Source organism: Salmo salar, chromosome ssa17 (assembly GCF_905237065.1).
Source record: "Salmo salar chromosome ssa17, Ssal_v3.1, whole genome shotgun sequence".
NCBI classification, from domain to species: Eukaryota; Metazoa; Chordata; class Actinopteri; order Salmoniformes; family Salmonidae; genus Salmo; species Salmo salar.
Genome location: NC_059458.1, coordinates 4,846,503 through 4,869,092, shown reverse-complemented (window position 1 = coordinate 4,869,092; position 22,590 = coordinate 4,846,503). Strand labels below are relative to the sequence as shown.

General features: G+C 44.9%; 1 protein-coding gene across 1 annotated transcript in view; it reads left to right on the top strand.

The window, feature by feature from the left end:
* LOC106599044 (protein piccolo) overlaps window positions 1-22,590 on the top strand; it is a 90,926-nt gene that overhangs the window by 54,387 nt on the left and 13,949 nt on the right. Inside the window, exons 9-10 of the mRNA XM_045700365.1 lie at window positions 16,045-16,812; window positions 20,488-22,562. Of these exons, the coding sequence (XP_045556321.1) occupies window positions 16,045-16,812; window positions 20,488-22,562 (2,843 nt within the window). The remainder of the gene's footprint in view (window positions 1-16,044; window positions 16,813-20,487; window positions 22,563-22,590) is intronic.

Sequence of the window (22,590 nt, the reverse complement as noted above, 5' to 3'; positions counted from 1 at the left end):
CCTTTGTGTTCTTGGGCACAGGGACTATGGTGGTCTGCTTGAAACATGTTGGTATTACAGACTCAATCAGGGACATGTTGAAAATGTCAGTGAAGACACCTGCCAGTTTGTCAGCACATGCCCGGAGCACACGTCCTGGTAATCCGTCTGGCCCCACAGCCACACAGTCGTCCAGAACAGCTGATGCTCTCATGCATGCCTCAGTGTTGCTTGCCTCGAAGCGAGCAAAGAAGTGATTTAGCCTCGTCTGGTATGCGCGTGTCACTGGGCAGCTCGCGGCTGGGCTTCCCTTTGTAGTCTGTAATAGTTTGCAAGCCCTGCCACATAAGACGAGTGTCGGAGCCGGTGTAGTATGATTCAATCTTAGCCCTGTATTGACGCTTTGCCTGTTTGATGGTTCGTCGCAGGGCATAGCAGGATTTCTTGTAAGCTTCCGGGTTAGAGTCCCGCACCTTGAAAGCGGCAGCTCTACCCTTTAGCTCAGTGCATATGTTGCCTGTAATCCATGGCTTCTGGTTGGGGTATGTACGTACAGTCACTGTGGGGACGACGTCCTCGATGCACTTATTGATAAAGCCACTGACTGATGTGGTGTACTCCTCAATGCCATCGGAAGAATCCCGGAACATGTTCCAGTCTGTGCTAGCAAAACAGTCCTGTAGTTTAGCATCTGCTTTATCAAATCAAATCAAATTTATTTATATAGCCCTTCTTACATCAGTTGATATCTCAAAGTGCTGTACAGAAACACAGCCTAAAACCCCAAACAGCAAGCAATGCAGGTGTAGAAGCACGGTGGCTAGGAAAAACTCCCTAGAAAGGCCAAAACCTAGGAAGAAACCTAGAGAGGAACCAGGCTATGAGGGGTGGCCAGTCCTCTTCTGGCTGTGCCGGGTGGAGATTATAACAGCACATGGCCTAGATGTTCAACTATTCAAAAATGACCAGCATTGTCAAATAATAATTATCATAGTAGTTGTCGAGGGTGCAACAAGTCAGTAACACAAGAGTAAGTGTCAGTTGGCTTTTTCATAGCCGATCTTTGAGAGTATCTCTACCGCTCCTGCTGTCTCTAGAGAGTTGAAAACAGCAGGTCTGGGACAGGTAGCACGTCCGGTGAATAGGTCAGGGTTCCAGCAGGTCTGGGACAACAGGTCTGGGACAGGTAGCACGTCCGGTGAACAGGTCAGGGTTCCATAGCTGCAGGCAGAATCGTTGGAACTGGAGCAGCAGCACGGCCAGGTGAACTGGGGACAGCAAGGAGTCATCAAGCCAGGTAGTCCTGAGGCATGGTCCTAGGGCTCAGGTCCTCCCGAGAGAGAGAAAGAAAGAAAGAGAAAGAGAGAATTAGAGAGAGCATATTTAAATTCACACAGGACACCGGAAAAGACAAGAGAAATACTCCAGATGTGACAGACTGACCCTAGCCCCCCGACACATAAACTACTGCAGCATAAATACTGCATGCTGAGACAGGAGGGGTCAGGAGACACTGTGGCCCCATCCGATGAAACCCCCGGACAGGGCCAAACAGGTAGGATATTACCCCACCCACTTTGCCAAAGCACAGCCTCCACACCACTGGAGGGATATCTCCAATCACCAACATACCATCCCGGGACAAGGCCGAGTATAGCCCACAAAGATCTCCGCCACGGCACAGCCCAAAGGGGGGCACCAACGCAGACAGGAAGACCACGTCAGTGACTCAACCCACTCAAGTGACGCACCCCTCCCAGGGACGGCATGGAAGAACACCAGTAAGCCAGTGACTCAGCCCCCGTAATAGGGGTAGAGGCAGAGAATCCCAGTGGAAAGAGGGGAAACCGGCCAGGCAGAGACAGCAAGGGCAGTTTGTTGCTCCAGCCTTTCCGTTCACCTTCACACCCCTGGGCCAGACTACACTTAATCATAGGACCTACTGAAGAGATGTGTCTTCAGTAAAGACTTAAAGGTTGAGACTGAGTCTGCGTCTCTCACATGGGTAGGCAGACTATTCCATAAAAATTGAGCTCTATCTGACCACTTTTTTATAGACCGAGTCACTGGTGCTTCCTGCTTTAATTTTTGCTTGTAAGCTGGAATCAGGAGGATAGACCTGTGGTTGGATTTACCAAATGGAGGGCAAGGGAGAGCTTTGTACGCGTCTCTGTGTGTGGAGTACAAGGGATCTAGAATTTCTTTCCCTCTGGTTGCACATTTAACATGTTGATAGAAATTTGGTAGAACTGATTTAAGTTTACCTGCATTAAAGTCTCCGGCCACTAGGAGTGCCGCCTCTGGGTGAGTAGTTTCCTGTTTGCTTATTTTCTTATACAGCTGACTGAGTGCGGTCTTAGTGCCAGCATCTGTCTTTGGTGGTAAATAAACAGCCACAAAAAGTATAGCTGAAAACTCTCTAGGCAAGTAGTGTGGCCTGCAATTTATCACAATATACAGTACTCTACTTCAGGCGAGCAAAATCTAGAGACTTGCTTAGATTTCTTGCACTAGCTGTTGTTTACAAATATTCACAGACCCCCCGTCTTACCGGAGTGTGCTGTTCTATCTTGCCGGTGCAGCGTATATCCCGCTAGCTGAATATCCTGTTTAGGATAGGGGGCAGTATTTTCACGGCCGGATGAAAAAACGTACCCGATTTAAACTGGTTACTACTCTTGCCCAGAAACGAGAATATGCATATTATTAGTATATTTGGATAGAAAACACTCTGAAGTTTCTAAAACTGTTTGAATGGTGTCTGTGAGTATAACAGAACTCATATGGCAGGCAAAACCTGAGAAAAAAGTCAACCAGGAAGTGTAGGATCTGAGAAATGTAGTTCTTCTTTCTAGTCCCTTTTGAAACTGCAGTATCTGTGCTGTTACGTTGCACTTTCTAAGGCTTCCTAAGGCTGTCTAAAGCCTTCAGAAAGTGGATTGAGCCTTCTCCTGTCTCTGGGCAGAGTATAGGAGCTCAGTTACTGAGTGGTCTGCCTGAGGACAAAGAGATTGGATATGCGCGTTCCCTCGAGCACGCTGTTTTTTCTTTTTCTCCTTGAATGAATACACTATTGTCCGGTTGGAATATTATCGCAATTTTACGTTAAAAATACCATAAAAATTGATTTGAAAAATGTTTTTAAAAAAGTGTCTCGAAATGCGCTCGCTGCGTTACCCTTTGGATAGTGACCTGAACGCACGAACAAAACGGAGATATTTGGATATAACTATGGATTATTTCGAACAAAAACAAAATTTCTTGTGGAAGTAGCAGTCCTGGGAGTGCATTCTGACGAAGATCAGCAAAGGTAATACAATATTTCTAATACTAATTCTGAGTTTAGGTTGCCCCGAACTTGGCGGGTGTCTGAATAGCTCGCTGTGATGGCGAGCTATGTACTCAGAATATTGAAAAATGTGCTTTCGCCGAAAAGCTATTTTAAAATCTGACACAGCGATTGCATAAAGGAGTTCTGTATCTATAATTCTTAAAATAATTGTTATGTATTTTGTCAACGTTTATGATGAGTATTTTTGTAAATTCACCGGAGGTTTTTGGTGGGAATACATTTTCTGAACATCACGCGCCAATGTAAAAAGCTCTTTTTGGATATAAATATGAACTTGATTGAACAAAACATACATGTATTGTATAACATAATGTCCTAGGAGTGTCATCTGATGAAGATCATCAAAGGTTAGTGCTTCATTTAGCTGTGTTTTGGGGTTTATTGACATATATGCTTGCTTGGAAAATGGCTGTGTGGTTATTTTGGTCTATGTACTCTCCTAACATAATCTAATGTTTTGCTTTCGCTGTAAAGTCTTTTTGAAATCGGACAATGTGGTTAGATTAACGAGAGTCTTATCTTTAAAATGGTGTAAAATAGTTGATTGTTTGAGAAAATTGAAATGTGGTATTTTAGTTGTTTTTGTATTTTGCGCCATGCGATTCCATTGGCTGTTGGCTAGGGGTTCCGCTGGCGGAACAGCGTTCCGCTAGCGGAACGTCTGTCCACAACAGGATATCCATGTCGTCATTCAGCCACGATTCCGTGAAACATTTTTTGATGTCCCTTTGATAGGATATTCGTGATCGTACCTCATCTATTTTATTGCCCAATGATTGCACGTTGGCGAGTAGTATTGACGGTAACGGCAGCTTTCCCAGTCGCCTTCTCTGGATCCTGACCAGGCATCCGGCTCTTTGTCCTCTGTACTTGCGTCACTTCCTCTTGCAAATAACGGGGATGTCGGCCCTGTGGGGTGTTTGGAGAATGTCTTGTGCGTCATCCTTGTTGTAGAAAAAATCTTTGTCTAATCCGAGGTGAGTGATCTCTGTCCTGATACCCAGAAGCTCTTTTTTACTGTATGATATGGTTGCAGAAACATTAAGTACAAAATAAGTTACAAATAACGTGAAAAAAAACACATAATAGCACAATTGGTTGGGCGCCCGTAAAACTGCTGCCATTTCTTCTGGCGCCATTTTTATTTATTTATCCCATCTGGTTTGCGCTTAGTGGGAGTATCATTTGTTTTTCAACAGGACACGACCCAAAACACACCTCAAGGCTGTGTGCGGGCTATTTTACCAAGAAGGAGAGTGATGGAGTGCTGCATCAGATGACCTGGCCTCCACAATCACCCAACCTCAACCCAATTGAGATTGTTTGGGATGAGTTGGAACGCAGAGTGAAGGAAAAGCAGCCAACAAGTGCTCAGCATATATGGGAACTAATTCAAGACTGTTGCAAAGGCATTCCAGGTGAAGCTGGTTGAGAGAATACCAAGAGTGTGCAATGCTGTCATCAAGACAAGGGTGGCTGCTTTGAAGAATCTAAAATATATTTTGATTTGTTTAACACTTTTTTGGTTACTGTGTAGGTTCCGTCCTCTCTTCGCCCCAACCTGGGCTCGAACCAGGGACCCTTGCACACATCAACAACTGACACCCACGAGCATCGTTACCCATCGCGCCACAGAAGCCGTGGCCCTTGCAACGCAAGGGGAAACCCTACTTCTAGTCTCAGAGCGAGTGACGTCACTGATTGAAACGCTTATTAGCGCGCACCACCGCTAACTAACTAGCCATTTCACATCGGTTACACTCAACCCCCTTTGACCTCCTCCTTTTCCGCAGCAATCAATGATCCGGGTCAAGGCACCAATGTAACTGTGTAGGTTCCGTCCCTCTCTTCGCCCCAACCTGGGCTCGAACCAGGGACCCTTGCACACATCAACAACTGACACCCACAAAGCATCGTTACCCATCGCGTCACAAAAGCTGCGGACCTTGCAACGCAAGGGGAAACCCTACTTCAAGTCTCAGAGCGAGTGACGTCACTGATTGAAATGCTATTAGCGCGCACCACCGCTAACTAACTAGCCATTTCACATCGGTTACAACTGCATGATTCCAAATGTGTTATTTCATAGTTTTGATGTCTTCACTATTATTCTACAATGTAGAAAATAGACAAAATAAAGAAAAACACTTGAGTAGGTGTGTCCAAACTTCATGTCACTGTATGTCATGTTAATATACCTGGTAAAATAACTCTTAAGAGAACCCCATAACATGTTATTTTGTATTGTAGCGACCCTCCTTTTCATTTAGTGTAACTATTTACGAGTTTATGGTCATGTTTATGAGCTTTGTAGGATTTCATGGGATGTTTTGTCCTTGTGGTTGGTGGACAGGGTGGGGGTGGAGGGTCTGGGCAGGGGTTCATGCACCGCATGTTATAAGATCAGGCTTTTTCTTTGTACTCTCTCTTTTCTTATCCCGTCAGCACATTACTTGTCGCTGTTTCTTTAGGGTTTTGTTTGGCGTGGGCTATGGCCAGACAGTAGCATATGAGATTTCAGATTCAATAAACTGTTTTCATTCGAGAACTCCAGAACAGTTGTGGAGATTCGCTCATTTATGATTTATGGAGGTCATTGCTGTATTTTTCAGAATTCTGTTTTGTCTGTTTTATTTTCCTGGTTTAGCATTTTTGTATGAATTTTGTACTCTCAATAATCACAATTATTCATAGAAAAACAACGGAAATGGATGTTGAGAGTCCATGTCAATGCTTAAATCACATCAGAAGACAATTTTTGAGGTCTGTAAAAAATACTAACACATTTTAGTGTAATTCCCCTTTTATTGCACATCTACCAAGAGATGAATGTGTCGGTCTACCGATTTGTTTGCTGGTAGGCCTGCTACTGCAGCACATGTCAGGGCAGAGTTTGCAAAACAATGGCCACCCAACTGATATATATAATCATGACATAGATCTGTCAGGTAAGCCTACTTTGCAGTTAACATTTAATTGACACGGTTTTTGGGAAAGTCTCGGTCTACCACCCACAAGAGGGTTATCATTAGCATCGCTAACTGGCTACATACGGAGTGATCGACAAGCGCGCTCACCAAACAGACTGTTTTATTTCTGGAAATTAATTAACAGATATTGTGTTACTTTTGGCGTTTTAAGCCAATAGTGGCTAACCACGTGTGGAAAAATATCAATATGGCTTTGATTCGATATTAGCCAGGAGCTGTATGTTTATGACGGTTTGCATGGAACACAATACAAAATGCTACAAGCCTTCCCTGTAGCTCAGTTGGTAGAGCATGGTGTTTGCAACGCCAGGGTTGTGGGTTCGATTCCCACGGTGGGCCAGCACAGGAAAACATTTTTTTATGAAATTCTATGAAATGTATGCATTTGCTACTGTAAGTCGCTCTGGATAAGAGTGTCTGCTAAATGACAAATACGTTTATAAAATAAAAGTAAATAAATGTACTTTCATAATTGATTGGCGAGCTACTCATAGGTGGGCTGTGAGTTATTGGTAGCTTGTAATCTACCTGTTGGAGACCCCTGCTCCTGTTGGTGATGAAGTCCCTTCCATGTATTACAGGTTATAGACAGGTATAGTGCATGACACTCCATCCTCAATATGACAGTTTACCTCAACCCATGGGTCCAGCAGGCAGAGTTCAATAACTACAGGCAGATGTGAGATGCAGGAGGATGGCACTCTTCTCAAACCACTCTGTAGGTTACTGACCAATTCAAAGCTTCCTCCAGGAGAAAGCTTTGCTTCAGTCCTTAGCTACAGAGTAATATGAGTGCAATTGCTGAACTTACTGTATGAAGATATTCTAAATTAAGTGTTTCAATTGTAACAGTTCCATGTAGAATAAACCATACTCCACATAATACTGTAGAAGCAGTATTCTGTTATTATAACAATGTGTAAATATTACACTTTCCTTTTTATCCACTATTGTAATTCACAGCCGATATAGAGACTGTACCTATCAGCATGTTGGTTAGCTGGGGCTACCTTGCCAAACGTCAGTCGTCATACCTCCTGTATGGTGTCCTGTATAAGATAGGAGTTCCCCAACATGCTTGAAGAATACACAGGGTCACCCTCCCCTATTGATAGTACCAATTGATTAAAAATATTGACAACAGGCGATAAAAAGTAATACATTGTATAATCTTGTCTAATTTGAATGCTGAGTGCAAGGTATCTCCCAATTCACACATCAGTATCAACCTGTCTGTCAGTCAGCCGACTCCATCTGTAGAACAATGGTGAAGAGTTGATGAGTGGCACATGTATTGAAAGCATGATATTACTAAACACACTAAAAACTTTATTATTAATCACCTTTGTTCCTTCTGAGGTGTTTGCCTATTGGCATGGCAGTGTAGATCAGCTCCAGGGCCCCTATTGTTACAGATACTGGTCATGAAGGAGCCTGACTTTAGCTCCTATATTTGACCCAGCTCCTATATCACAGAGTGCAGGAAAGAAAGACTGTCACTATACAGTCATGGAAGCCAAAAGTAAATACACGGTTAAACATAGCCAATCAGAGATCCTGATTCACAGTTAATTCACAAGGGACATGTAACCAGCATGGCACTGACTGGTTGGCATTACTCATTTGGGCCCAGGCGTAGTCAATTGGCACAGAGGAAGGGGACACCTCCTTACAATATACAGTGGTTCTTCCTTTAAAAGTTGTGGCATACTGCAGCACAGCTTGCGGGGTGCCATATAATTCTATGGCACGTTATTTAAGTGTCAGCCGTTGTTGCCAGAATGACGCAATTTACCACAATCTGCCACCATCTACCACAAACGGTCGCGGCATAAGCTCTAAACTTTAAAGGAACTACCACTGTACAAGACAGTGAAGACACACATATACACACAGCACTGATGACATTATCAATGGTGTTTAGGTGAATTTCAGGACAGAACCTATTTTCACCGTTGACCAGATCAAATGTGACCAACCTGATTCAAGTGTCCTCCATCATTCTGAAGTAGGGATGTGTCAAATGTAAAACTTTTAGCAATTTTTAAAAATAATTTAAACGTTTAAAGGATAAGAAAAAATCATGAAATTACGTGAATTCACAATTCAAATATGGTCCGGCGTATGACTGCTGGCAATGCAGTTCAATCTACCGTAGTCCTGGCTACCTACCAGACGGCACTCACCTTACTGCTGTCCTCTGCCCATTCAGCAACGATGGTAGTTAATGTATCTTTAGGTTTCCTGCTGTGTGCCTCTGCTGCATGTTCTCAGTTGTCAGTACATGGGACTTCATGTCCCCCTTCTCATTAATGTGATGGCTCATTGCAGTGATGTATGACAGCATGTCCATAGACGTCCAACAATCTGTTGTTAACGCCACATATGATGTTTGAGAGTTTGCGCTTTGTACTTGCAGAGCAATCGTTGTACAATTTCTCCATCTGTGCCGTCACAGTTTTTCGACATGGCATCTTGTAGATATGCCATTAAGACACTGAAGCCGACATCCTCTACCATATATTTGTAAACAAGTACCATCCTTCATTTATTTTTGCCTCAGAAAATACACTATAAAATGTTACGAGAACATGCATGTTGTTTTGTGTTAGCAGACGAAGCCCCCGAATGCTAGCTAGTTAGCTACCTAACTTGCAAATCTGGGTTAGTTATCAATAATCTTTGTCTGAGTTGAAATTAGTTGGTGAGCTAGCTAACATTAGCTAGCCAGTTCGAGTTGAAACATATTTTAAATGCGTTGGAAGTTTGCACCAACTTTATGGAAGCTCATTTTCACTCCTATTTGCCGAGCGAAATGTGCGTGCGTTGCACCCATATGCAGACTTGACAACATTGCCAATATCCACATGCCAGCTGGGGGCAGACCACAACGTGTTGTCTCTGGGCAATTGGGCATCATTGGCAAAAGTGAGCACGTAAGTAATTCATTCACAACCTTAAGTAGTTCATGGCGAACTCACTTACAAAACTATGTTTTGGACGAGAATTACTTTATGACCAAAATTATCATATTCACGCTTTATAGTCAATTTTGACACTAGAATAAATGTTTCTGACTTATATTGATGCCATATAGGCCATCTTTTAAAAGGAGACGTTGGTTTTTAGGGTCAGTTGCTCTTTAATAGGCACTTAAAAAAAATACCTTTTGAGATGGGAAACATGTATTTTATGAAGTTGAACATGTGCTCTTTGTGACAGAATGTTAGAATCAGGTGAAATCAAAAGGTTTTATTGACCAAGTTACAATACTCAAAAGGCACCCAGTTGGTTGAACGACTCATGTAGCGAAGGCTTTCGTTAGTTCTGAACCCTGGGCCGTGACCCCAGATGCTCACACACAGCAAGGGTGTGGAAGTAGAGGTATTTTGGGCTTGTTTCTGGGAACACACAGGGGATCCCTGGCATAGCTGGATGTGGTGTGGACTACAGGCCTAAGCCTGGCCATGACAGAGGGTGTGTTACATCACTCAATAAATCTCCTGTCAGCACGTGACGTTCCCATGCAATATTATTTATTTACGTCACTAGTCTCTGGAACCAGCACTAATCCCCTTGAGAAAGAGTGTATGTGTGTGTGCGTGTGTGTGTGTGTGTGTGTGTGTGTGGTCTCACCATTGACTTTCTTGAACATGCAATATATACTGCTCATAAAAATAAAGGGAACACTTAAACAACACATCCTAGATCTGAATGAAAGAAATAATCTTATTAAATACTTTTTTCTTTACATAGTTGAATGTGCTGACAAGAAAATCACACAAAAATAATCAATGGAAATCCAATTTATCAACCCATGGAGGTTTGGATTTGGAGTTACACTCAAAATTAAAGTGGAAAACCACACTACAGGCTGATCCAACTTTGATGTAATGTCCTTAAAACAAGTCAAAATGAGGCTCAGTAGTGTGTGTGGCCTCCACGTGCCTGTATGACCTCCCTACAACGCCTGGGCATGCTCCTGATGAGGTGGCGGATAGTCTCCTGAGGGATCTCCTCCCAGACCTGGACTAAAGCATCCGCCAACTCCTGGACAGTCTGTGGTGCAACGTGGCGTTGGTGGATGGAGCGAGACATGATGTCCCAGATGTGCTCAATTGGATTCAGGTCTGGGGAACGGGCGGGCCAGTCCATAGCATCAATGCCTTCCTCTTGCAGGAACTGCTGACACAATCCAGCCAGGTCTAGCATTGTTGAGGTCTAGCATTGTCTTGCATTAGGAGGAACTCAGGGCCAACCGCACAAGCATATGGTCTCACAAGGGGTCTGAGGATCTCATCTCGGTACCTAATGGCAGTCAGGCTACCTCTGGCGAGCACATGGAGGGCTGTGCGGCCCCCCAAAGAAATGCCACCCCACACCATGACTGACCCACCGCCAAACCGGTCATGCTGGAGGATGTTGCAGGCAGCAGAACGTTCTCCACGGCGTCTCCAGACTATCACGTCTGTCACATGTGCTCAGTGCGAACCTGCTTTCATCTGTGAAGAGCACAGGGCGCGGTGGCGAATTTGCCAAACTTGGTGTTCTCTGGCAAATGCCAAACGTCCTGCACGGTGTTGGGCTGTAAGCACAACCCCCACCTGTGGACGTCGGGCCCTCATACCACCCTCATGGAGTCTGTTTCTGACCGTTTGAGCACACATGCACATTTGTGGCCTGGAGGAGGTCATTTTGCAGGGCTCTGGCAGTGCTCCTCCTTGCACAAAGGCGGAGGTAGCGGTCCTGCTGCTGGGTTGTTGCCCTCCTACGGCCTCCTCCACGTCTCCTGATGTACTGGCCTGTGTCCTGGTAGCACCTCCATGCTCTGGACACTACGCTGACAGACACAGCAAACCTTCTTGCCACAGCTCGCATTGATGTGCCATCCTGGATGAGCTGTACTACCTGAGCCACTTGTGTGGGTTGTAGACTCCGTCTCATGCTACCACTAAAGTGAAAGCACCGCCAGCATTCAAAAGTGACCAAAACATCAGCCAGGAAGCATTGGAACTGAGAAGTGGTCTGTGGTCACCACCTGCAGAACCACTCCTTTATTGGGGGTGTCTTGCTAATTGCCTATAATTTCCACCTGTTGTCTATTCCATTTGCACAACAGCATGTGAAATTTATTGTCAATCAGTGTTGCTTCCTAAGTGGACAGTTTGATTTCACAGAAGTGTGATTGACTTGGAGTTACATTGTGTTGTTTAAGTGTTCCCCTTTATTTTTTTGAGCAGTATATATTCTCCAAGTAGTCATGAACTAAATATGTAGGTTTAAAAATATATACTTCTGTGTATTGATTTTAAGAAAGGCATTGATGTTTATGGTTAGGTACATTTGTGCAAAGGTTGTGCTTTTTTCAGCAATGCGCTTTTGTTACATCATCACCCGTTTGGCGAAGTTGAAGTAGGCAGTGATTCGATGATAAATTATCAGGCACCGCATTGATTATATGCAACGCAAGACAAGCTAGTTAATCTAGTAATATCAACAACCATGTGTAGTTAACTAGTGATTATGTGAAGATTGATTGTTTTTTATAAGATAAGTTTAATGCTAGCTAGCAACTTACCTTGGCTCCTTGCAGCCACAAGGCCCTTTTGACGTTGCACTGCGTGTAACAGGTGGTCAGCCTGCCACGCAGTCTCCTCGTGGATTGCAATGTAATCGGCCATAATCGGCATCCAAAAAGGCCAATTACCGATTGTTATGAAAACTTGAAATCGGCCCTAATTAATTGGCCATGCCATGCCTGAATCGGTCGACCTCTAATTCAGAACAAAAAGTTAATTGCTTTGCGTGCTTTTTTGCGGTATTACTTTAGTGCCTTGATGCAAACAGGATGCATGTTTTAGAATATTTATATTCTGTACCAGCTTACTTCTTTTCACTCTGTCAGTTAGGTTAGTATTGTGGAGTAACTACAATGTTGTTGATCCATCCTCAATTTTTCCTATCCCAGCCATTAAACTCTGTAATTGTTTTGTCACTATTGGCCTCATGGTGAAATCCCTGAGCGGTGTCGTTCCTCTCCGGAAACTGAGTTAGGAAGGATGCCTGTATCTTTGTAGTGACTGACTATATTGATACACCATCCAAAGTGTAATTAATAACTTCACCATGCTCAAAGGGATATTCAATGTCTGCTTCTTTTTTTTACCTGTCTACTAATAGATGCCCTTCTTTCCAAAGCATTGGAAACCTCCCTGGTCTTTGTGGTTGAATCTGTGTTTGAAATTCACTGTTTGACTGAGGGACCTTGCAGATAATTGTATGTGTGAGGTACAGAGATGAGGTAGTCATTAAAAAATCATGTTAAACACTATTATTGCGTGCAGAGTGAGTCCATGCAACTTATTATGTGACTTGTTAAGCACATTTTTACTACTGAATTTATTTAGGCTGGCCATAACAAAGAGGTTGAATACTTATTATTTCAGCTTTTAATGTTTCATTAATTTGTAAAAAAATTAAATAATAATAATTCCACTTTGACATTTTGAGGTATTGTGTATAGTCCACTGACAAAACATCTCAATTTAATCAATTTTAAATGCAGGCTGTAAGACAACACAATTTGGAGCAAGTCAAGGGGTGTGAAGACTTTCTGAAGACACTCTATACATCTTTGAATATGTGCACTAATGTGAACATTTCAACATGTGTTTCTACGTATCCTATAAGTTGGGTGTGTGCAGTGTGCAGTGTGCAGTGTGCTATCTGTGCATGCGTAAGGAATATCCCCTTATCTCACACACATGTAGGGCTGGCACAATTACCATATAACTGTGTAAACAACGGATATTGATGAAGACCGTCATGAAAATAAAATAACCGTCATAACTGTTAAAAAAAGATATACAGTATACAAAACATTAAGAACATTTCTGCTGGAACATGGACTCTACAACGTGATGAAACTTTGTTGCGCCTTGCTGGAACAAGCAAACAAGTCTTCCTAGGCAATGCCCCTGTCTCTGCAAATAACCACTACATTTTTTCAAACAAACAAACAAACAAATATATATTTATTTATTTTACTATTTGAACTGTTATTACGGTGGCCACGGTCATTTGGCTGACCAATGACTATCACCCAAATGTCATGAACATCACAGCCGAGTATCACATCCCCACACCGTCTCTGCAGAGGTACAGTAGTAGTCGCAATGCTGTGATCCTGTCTGCTCTACCAGTTCACTGCAAATGTTTTTTCCTCAACCGGCCCAAAATAAATGGTGCAAAAAGATCATGCTGCTGTGAAGAGAGATTTCATGTAAATAGCAATAAGATGTGATTTGTTTTCTGGAAAGGTAAGCTATTTTTATATGCTACCTGACAAGCGCTTGATACGCTTCAGATTAGCGGTGTTATGGAGGTGTCACGTCCTGACCAGCAGATGGAGCTAGTGTTTTAGTTTTGGTCAGGACGTGGCATGTTTGTGTTGGGTATGTTTGTATTGTTGATTGGGACTTCCAATTGAAGGCAGGTGTGTTGAGTTGCCTTTAATTGGAAGTCCTATATAGGTGTGTGTGTTTTCTTTGGGGTTGTGGGTGGTTGTTTTGCACTGTGTTTTTAGCCTGCAAACTGTTGCTGCTGTCGTGTTATTGTTTTCCTGTGGATGCCTTACTTGTGTCTATTAAAGTATGAGTATTAACAGTCTCGCTGCGCCTTGGTCCATTTCTACAGAAGACAGCCATTACAGAACCACCCACCAACACAGGACCAAGCAGCGGAAGAAGGCTGGCGAGGTAAGGGAGACCGAGAGGCACCCCCAATAATTTTTTAGGGGGGGCACAAGGGGAGTTTTGCGGGGCAAGAATGGAGCCCCAGGCCAGCTCCCGCACTAACATGGAGGTGCGTGTTCTCAATCTGGTACGCCCAGTACCAGCACCACGCACCAGGCTTCAAGTGCGTGAACCCAGCCTCGCCAGTCAACAGTCACCAGAGCTGCCCGCCAGTCAACAGTCACCAGAGCTGCCCGCCAGTCAACAGTCACCAGAGCTGCCCGCCAGTCAACAGTCGTCAGAGCTGCCCGCCAGTCAACAGTCGTCAGAGCTGCCCGCCAGTCAACAGTCGTCAGATCTGCCCGCCAGTCAACAGTCGTCAGTGCTGCCCGCCAGTCAACAGTCACCAGAGCTGCCCGCCAGTCAACCATCACCAGAGCTGCCCGCCAGTCAACAGTCGCCAGAGCTGCCCGCCAGTCAACAGTCGCCAGAGCTGCCCGCCAGTCAACAGTCGTCAGAGCTGCCCGCCAGTCAACAGTCGTCAGAGCTGCCCGCCAGTCAACAGTCGCCAGAGAGGTCAGACTGCGCTGAACTGCCGGAGTGGCCAGACTGCGCTGAACTGCCAGAGTGGCCAGACTGCCCCGAGCTGCCGCAGTGGCCAGACTGCCCCGAGCTGCCGCAGTGGCCAGACTGTCCCGAGCTGCCGCAGTGGCCAGACTGCCCAGACTATCCCGAGTTGCCAGACTGTCCCGAGTTGCCAGACTGCCCCGACTGTCCCGAGTTGCCAGACTGCCCCGACTGTCCCGAGTTGCTAGACTGCCCCGACTGTCCCGAGTTGCCAGACTGCCCCGACTGTCCCGAGTTGCCAGACTGCCCCGACTGTCCCGAGATGCCAGAGTGGCCCGACTGCCTGGAACGGCCAGAGCCTGAGCCGCCTCCAGGATAGGTGGGTTGGGGAGGGAGGGTGTAGCACAGTGCCGTCGTTGACGGCAGCCACCCTCCCTTCCCTCCCTTATTGTTTAGGGTTACTGTTTATGGGTTTTGTTGGGGATTTTTTTGTTGTTGGTGTTTTTCTGTTGGTAGGTGCATTCCGGGGTCTGCACCTTAAGGGGGGGGGTACTGTCACGTCCTGACCAGCAGATGGAGCTAGTGTTTTAGTTTTGGTCAGGACGTGGCATGTTTGTGTTGGGTATGTTTGTATTGTTGATTGGGACTTCCAATTGAAGGCAGGTGTGTTGAGTTGCCTTTAATTGGAAGTCCTATATAGGTGTGTGTGTGTTTTTCTTTGGGGTTGTGGGTGGTTGTTTTGCACTGTGTTTTTAGCCTGCAAACTGTTGCTGCTGTCGTGTTATTGTTTTCCTGTGGATGCCTTACTTGAGTCTATTAAAGTATGAGTATTAACAGTCTCGCTGCGCCTTGGTCCATTTCTACAGAAGACAGCCGTTACAGGAGGTTTTCTTTGCTCGACGCTTAGGAATTCTAAAAGCAGATTAGTTTATGTGGTGGAATTTGAACCTGATGTAGAATATATTAAACACTGGTAGAATACATTAAACTACAGTAGGGTGATGTTAGGGTTCACTATGACTTCTAGTGTTTGTAACTGCATAATGCACTGCACTGACTGTACCAGTGTACATTGTCCATCATTGCTATCCACACATGGTTTCAATAGTTAAATTAAGATAGGTAATAACATTCCACTACAGTACACTTCACAGTTCCCCTGAGTGTTGTGTAACATTAACACATTTTGCTGCTTTTGTATCGCTGATGAATGCAGTTGAAAAATCTGTATTATGAAGGGTGAATGATTTTTCTTCCATTGTATTTGGAACTCCTATTGGAATAGAGCCATGTGCTGGCTTGGAATGAAGCCAACATGGTCTGTATTAAGCACTAACCACCTGTGTGTTGTTCCCTCAATGACAGAAGTAATAACTGTGTCTGAACTGACCACTAACCACTGTGTTGTTCTCTGTGTTGACAGAAGGAATGGCTGTGTCTGAACTGCCAGACCCAGAGGGCTCTCTCTGGACAACTGGGAGACCTGGGAAAGGTGGCCCAGCCCCAACCCATCAAGACCCAGGCCCAGCCCACACCACTCCCTGTAGTCGCAACCACCAAGACAGAGCCCCAGCCTTTCCCTAAAACACAGCCCCCATCCCAGGCTGTGCCTCTCACCTCAGTGCCCACTCTGCCTACACCAACACCTGCCCTTGCACAAAAGGAGCTGGAACCAAAGATGGAAGTCCCCAAGGCTGAAGCTCCCATGACAGTCGCCAAGGCTGAGGCTCCTGAGACAGAAGTCCGTAAGGCGGAGATCAGCAAGACAGAGGCACCAAAAATGGAGCCTTCTGTGGCAGAGTTTCCTAAGGCTGTGCTGCCTAAACCTGTACCACCTAAATCTGAACCACCCAAAACTGATGCTGCAGCAGTAGTGGCTCCAGTTGCCTCTGTCCTAGTGACTGAGGCCATGACTCCTCCTGCTCCTCTGTCCACCCCAGTGGCTACTGCTGTTGCAGTCACTCCAGCCACTGTGGAGGAGAAGCCAGAGGCTGAGGCTCAACCAACAGAGCTACCTAAACCAGCAGAGGAGAAGGTTGAGAAGCAACCAAAACAACAGGAACCGCTTTATGTTGATCCACAACCAGTCCAAACTGATATTATCAAGGAAGTGGCCACTCCATTGGTTGAAAAGGTGGATGATGCCCTTCCTGAACCTCAGCAGATACTCACTGAGAAGGAGACTGTGAAGGTACGTTTTTGTTTAACATATGAATCAATTTATTGTTGTTATCATAATTCCTATTCAAGATTGTGATCCCATACAAATATAGATCTCTGCCATAGTTGTTAACTGTTCACACACCTATAATTTGCTCCAGCCATAAACGAAATAGAAGTGTACAGTGCATTCGGAAAGTTTCAGACTTTTTTTCCCACATTGTGTTACGTTACAGCCTTTTTCTAAAATGGATTAAATACAATGTTTTCCTCATCAATCTACACACAATACCCCATAATGACAAAGCGAAAAACAGGTTTTTAGGAATGTTTAGAAATGTATTAAAATAAAAAAACAGAAATACCTTATTTACATAACTATTCAGACCCTTTGCCTTGAGACTCGAAATTGAGCTCAGGTGCATCCTGTTTCCATTGATCATCCTTGAGGTGTTTCTACAACTTGATTGGAGTCCACCTGTGGTAAATTCAATTGATTGGACATCATTTGGTGAGGCATACACCTGTCTATATATGGTCCCTTTGTTGACAGTGCATGTCAGAGCAAAAACTAAGTCACGAGGTTGAAGGAATTGTCCATAAAGCTCTGACACAGGATTATGTCGAGGCACAGATCTGTGGAAGGGTACCAAAAGATTTCTGCTGCATTGATGGTTCCCAAGAATACAGTGGCCTCCATCATTCTTAAATGGAAGAAGTTTGGAACCACCAAGACTCTTCCTACGGCTGGCCACCCAGACAAACTGAGCAATCGGGGGAGAAATGCCTTTGTAAGGGAGGTGACCAATAACCCGATGGTCACTCTGACAGGGTTCCTCTGTGGAGATGGAAGAACCTTCCAGAAGGACAACTATCTCTGCAGCACTCCTCCAATCAGGCCTTTATGGTAGAGAGGCCAGATGGAAGCCACTCCTCAGTAAAAAGCACATGACAGCCTGCTTGGAGTTTGCCAAAAGGCAAGATTGAACTCTTTAGCCTGAATGCCAAACGTAACGTCTGGAGGAAACCTGGCACCATCCCTACGGTGAAGGATGGCAGTAGCAGCATCATGCTGTGGGGAGGTTTTCAGCGGCAGGGACTGGGAGACTAGTCAGGATTGATGGAAAGATGAACGACACAAAGTACAGAGAGTTCCTTGATGAAAACCTGCTCCAGAGCGCTCAGGACCTCAGACTGGGGCAAAGGTTCACATTTTCAACAGGACAACGACCCTAGTACACAGCCAAGACAATGCAGGAATGGCTTCCGGACAAGGCTCTGAATGTCCTTGAGTAGCCCAGCTAGAGCCTGGACTTGAACCCGATCGAACATCTCTGGAGAGACCTGAAAATAGTTGTGCAGCGGTGCCAACCTGGCAGATCTTGAGATGATCTGCAGAGAAGAATGGGAGAAACTCCCCAAATGCAGGTGTGCCAAGGTTGTATGGTCATACCAAAAAATACTTCAGGTTGTAATCGCTGCGAAAGGTGCTTCAACAAAGTACTGAGTAAAGGGTCTGAATACTTATGTAAATGGTATTTTTCGGTTGATAAAATGTGTCACGATTGTCGTAAGGAGTGGACCAAAACGCAGCGGGAAAATGTATCCTCATCTTCTTTTTTTATTTGAAGAAGGAAAAACAAAATAAACACGTATACAAAAACAAACGACTCCAAACAGTCCCGTCAGGTGCAACAAACACTAAACCAGGAAATAACTACCGACAAACCCCCATTGAACAAACACCCCTATAAATAGGACCTTCAATCAGAGGCAACGAGAAGCAGCTGCCTCCAATTGAAGGTCAACCGAATAAACACCACATAGAAATAGACCAACTAGAAATAACATAGAAATTCACTAACATAGAACATAACACAAACAACCCCGAAACACCCTAAACAAACACCCCCTGCCACGCCCTGACCAAACTACAATAACAAACAGCCCCGTTACTGGTCAGGACGTGACAAAATGTTTTTTTTTGCTTTGAAATTATGGGGTATTGGGTGTAGATTGATGAGGGGAAACAACTATTGAATCAGGTTTAGAATAAGGCTGTAACGTAACAAAATGTGGAAAAAGTCAAAGGTTTGAATACTTTCCGAGTGCACCGTATAAGACATACACTACCGGTCAAAAGTTTTAGAACACCTACTCATTCAAGGGTTTTTCTTTATTTTTACTATTTTCTCTATTGTAGAATAATAGTGAAGACATCAAAACTATGAAAAAACACACATGGAATCATGTAATAACCAAAAAAAGTGTTAAAGAAATATATTTTATATCTGAGATTCTTCAAATAGCCACCCTTTGCCTTGATGTCAGCTTTGCACACTTGGCATTCTCTCATCCAGCTTCATGAGGTAGTCACCTTGAATGCATTTCAATTAACAGGTGTGCCTTCTTAAAAGTTAATTTGTGGAATTTCTTTCCTTCTTAATGTGTTTGAGCCAATCAGTTGTTGTGACAAGGTGGGGGAGGGGGAGGGGGGATTACAGAAGATAGCCCTATTTGGTAAAAAGACCAAGTCCATATTATGGCAAGAACAGCTCAAGTAAGCAAAGAGAAACAGTAGTGCATCGTTACTTTAAGACATGAAGGTCAGTCAATGCGACAACATTTCAAGAACTTCAAATGTTTCTTCAAGTACAGTTGCAAAAACCATCACGCGCTATGATGAAACTGGCTCTCATGATGACCGCCACAGGAATGGAAGACCCAGAGGGTCTGCAGAGGATAAGTTCATTAGAGTTACCAGCCTCAGAAGTTGTAGCCCAAATAAATGCTTCACAAAGTTCAGGTAACAGACACATCTCAACATCAACTGTTCAGAGGAGACTGTGTGAATCAGGCGTTCGTGTTCGAATTGCTGTACAGAAAACACTACTAACGGACAAAGAGAAGAGACTTTGGAACATGGGCAGTGGACATTAGACCAGTGGAAATTTGTCCTTTGGTCTGATGAGTCCAAATTGGAGATTTTTGGTTCGAACCGGCGTGTCTTTGTGAAACATGGTGTGGGTGAACGGATGATCTCCGCATGTGATTTCCCACCGTAAAGCATGGAGGAGGAGGGGTTATGATGTGGGGGTGCTTTGCTGGTGACAGTGTCTGTGATTTATTTAGAATTCAAGACACCAACCAGCATGGCTACTACAGCATTCTGCAGCGATACACCATCCCATCTGGTTTGGACTTAGTAGGACTATCATTTATTTTCAACAAGACAATGACCAAACACACCTCCAGGCTGTGTAAGGGCTATTTTACCAAGAAGGAGAGTGATGGAGTGCTATATCAGATGACCTGGCCTCCACAGTATCGACCTTTTCCAAATTGAGATGTTTTGGGAATAGTCGGACCACAGAGTGAAGGAAAAGCAGCCAACAAGTGCTCAGCACATGTGGGAACTCCTTCAAGACTGCAAGCTGTCATCAAGGCAAAGAGTGGCTATTTGAAGAATCTCAAATTTAAAATATATTTTTATTGGTTTAACACTTATTTAGTTACTACATGATTCCATATGTGTTATTTCATGGTTTTTATATCTTCACTATTATTCTACAATGTAGAAAATAGTCAAAATAAAGAAAAACCCTTAAATTAGTAGGTGTTCTAAAACTTTGGACCGATAGTGTATGTTTTGATTTATCTATGCATAGGACAAGCACATTTTCATCTGATGCTTTTTTATTTTCAGGAGAAGGAGAAAGAGCCAACTGCAGCCTCCCTCCTAGCAGACCAGGTAGTAGCTGAGGTACCATCCAGCCCAGACAGTTCATTTGAGGCTGACATCAAGCCTGAGGACTATAGTGACAAGTCCCAGGATGGACCAGACATATTTCCCATCTCACAGGGCTCCTACACCTCCGAGGGGGAGCTGAATGAGTTGCAGACAGTCAGAGATGTCCCTATCATGGACACAACCCCTGACACAGCCATGCCTGCCAAGGAGGAGGGGAATGGGGCAAAGAGGCTTCTGAGTTATGTGCCGATGGAGGAGAGCAGTGGGAGTGAACCCTCTCCGTCGCCCAAGCTCCAGAGACGGAGGTTAAGTGCGATAGCGGTCAGCACGGCAGCCTCATCCAGCAGCGAGGACTACAAAGATGACAGCCCTACAGACAGCCCTCCAGACAGCCCAGACTCATTTGTGAATGAGGAGGAGTTAATACGCAGGCAGATCATGGGGATGATGGGAGAGGAGGAGATGTCTCTCTCAGAGGAGGAGGAAAAAGAAGAGAAAGAGAGCCGAGTGGAGGAGACCATGGATGCTGTGGTGGATAACACATCATGTAAAGACAAGCCTCTGTTAAAAAAAGGCAGTATAGATGATGAAGACAGCCCAGCCAGGATACCTTCTCTCCCAGGGTCTGAGCGTAAATCTATTGTAGAGAGTGCTGAACTCACTGAGCAAATCACTGTGTATAAGAAAGCCATGCCCATGACGCCGCAGAGAACGAAGAGCATGGACGATGGGGTTTTAGAGGTGGAGAGCATCACAGATTCTCTGGAGGACAGGTCCAAAGGTGAGGGGTCATCCAGCGTCCAAGTGTCCAGCTTCACCCCTGGAACCTCCCCCACCTCAGCCTCTTCTCTGGAGGAGGACAGCGACAGCAGCCCCAGCCACAAGAGGAGTGGGGAGGGGAAACAGCCCCGCAAGGCCAAGCACAGGCATACCGGCCAGCCATTCCCCACCATCGAGGACTCGTCAGAGGAGGAGGAGCTCAGGGAGGAGGAGGATCACCTCAGGGAGCAGGAGAAACAGAAGGATTTGGACCAGCAGCAGGGGAAGAGGATCTCCAAGAAGTCCAAAAGGGATAAAGATGATCTCCGAGCTCAGAGGAGAAGGGATCTCCCTCTAACCTCACCCTGTAACCTATCTTCCATTGAAGACGCCTCTCCCACTGAGGAGGCAAGGCAGGCTAGGGAGATGGAAGCGCTTCACAGGACATCAGTCTCTGACTATTTTCCTAGCATGGAGTCTGATTCAGACGCCTTTCACACAGAGACCAGGATAGTTGTCCCTAAAGGACAGAAGTTCAGTACTGCAAAGCCACTAAAGAGTGCAGAGGATGAATATGAGGAGATGCTTCAGATAGCTAGATCTCCTAAAGGAGAGACAGAGCCATTCCCTGAGATAGAGCTACTTTACGAAGGCATGGCCATAGAGGACTACCTCTACGAATCTCTAGTGGAGGAGCCTGAAGCTAAACATACTTCAGTCCCACCGGAGCAGCCCAGTAAAGACCCCGCTAAAGAGCCAGGGAAGAAAGGTTTGAGGTCTCCTGAAGAGGTGTATGAGGAGATGATGCTGAAGAAGAAGGAACTGATGTTGATAGAGCAGGAGTTTCAGAAGGTTCAGTCAGCTATCAACACTCCTAATCCTGAGATACACGTTACTGCACCATCCTCTGCTGCAGCTGAGAGCTGCAGTGTTGGTGAGGCCGAGGGAGAGAAGCCTATGTTAGATGCTGGTTCTACCTACGTTAAGAGGAAGAAACGTCCTGCTCCACCACGGCCCTCTGAACCTCCTAAACGGCCTGAGGTAGACGTTGCCAAGCCAACAGTTCCTCAGGATATGACTGTGAGGAGGGCTCTTTTCCCTATACCGGACTTGAAGATCACCCAGTGTTCCTCTGGAGAGGATGAGACGGACGATAGTATAGTAGAGGAGTATGGAGTGGGAGTGTCCTCTGATATTACCCCTAGTTATGAGTCTGAGACTAAAAAGAGCAAGAGTCCACTTCAGTTTCAGAGCATGCACCAACAACAGAGGTAGCTGACATTGACCCCATCACTGTGG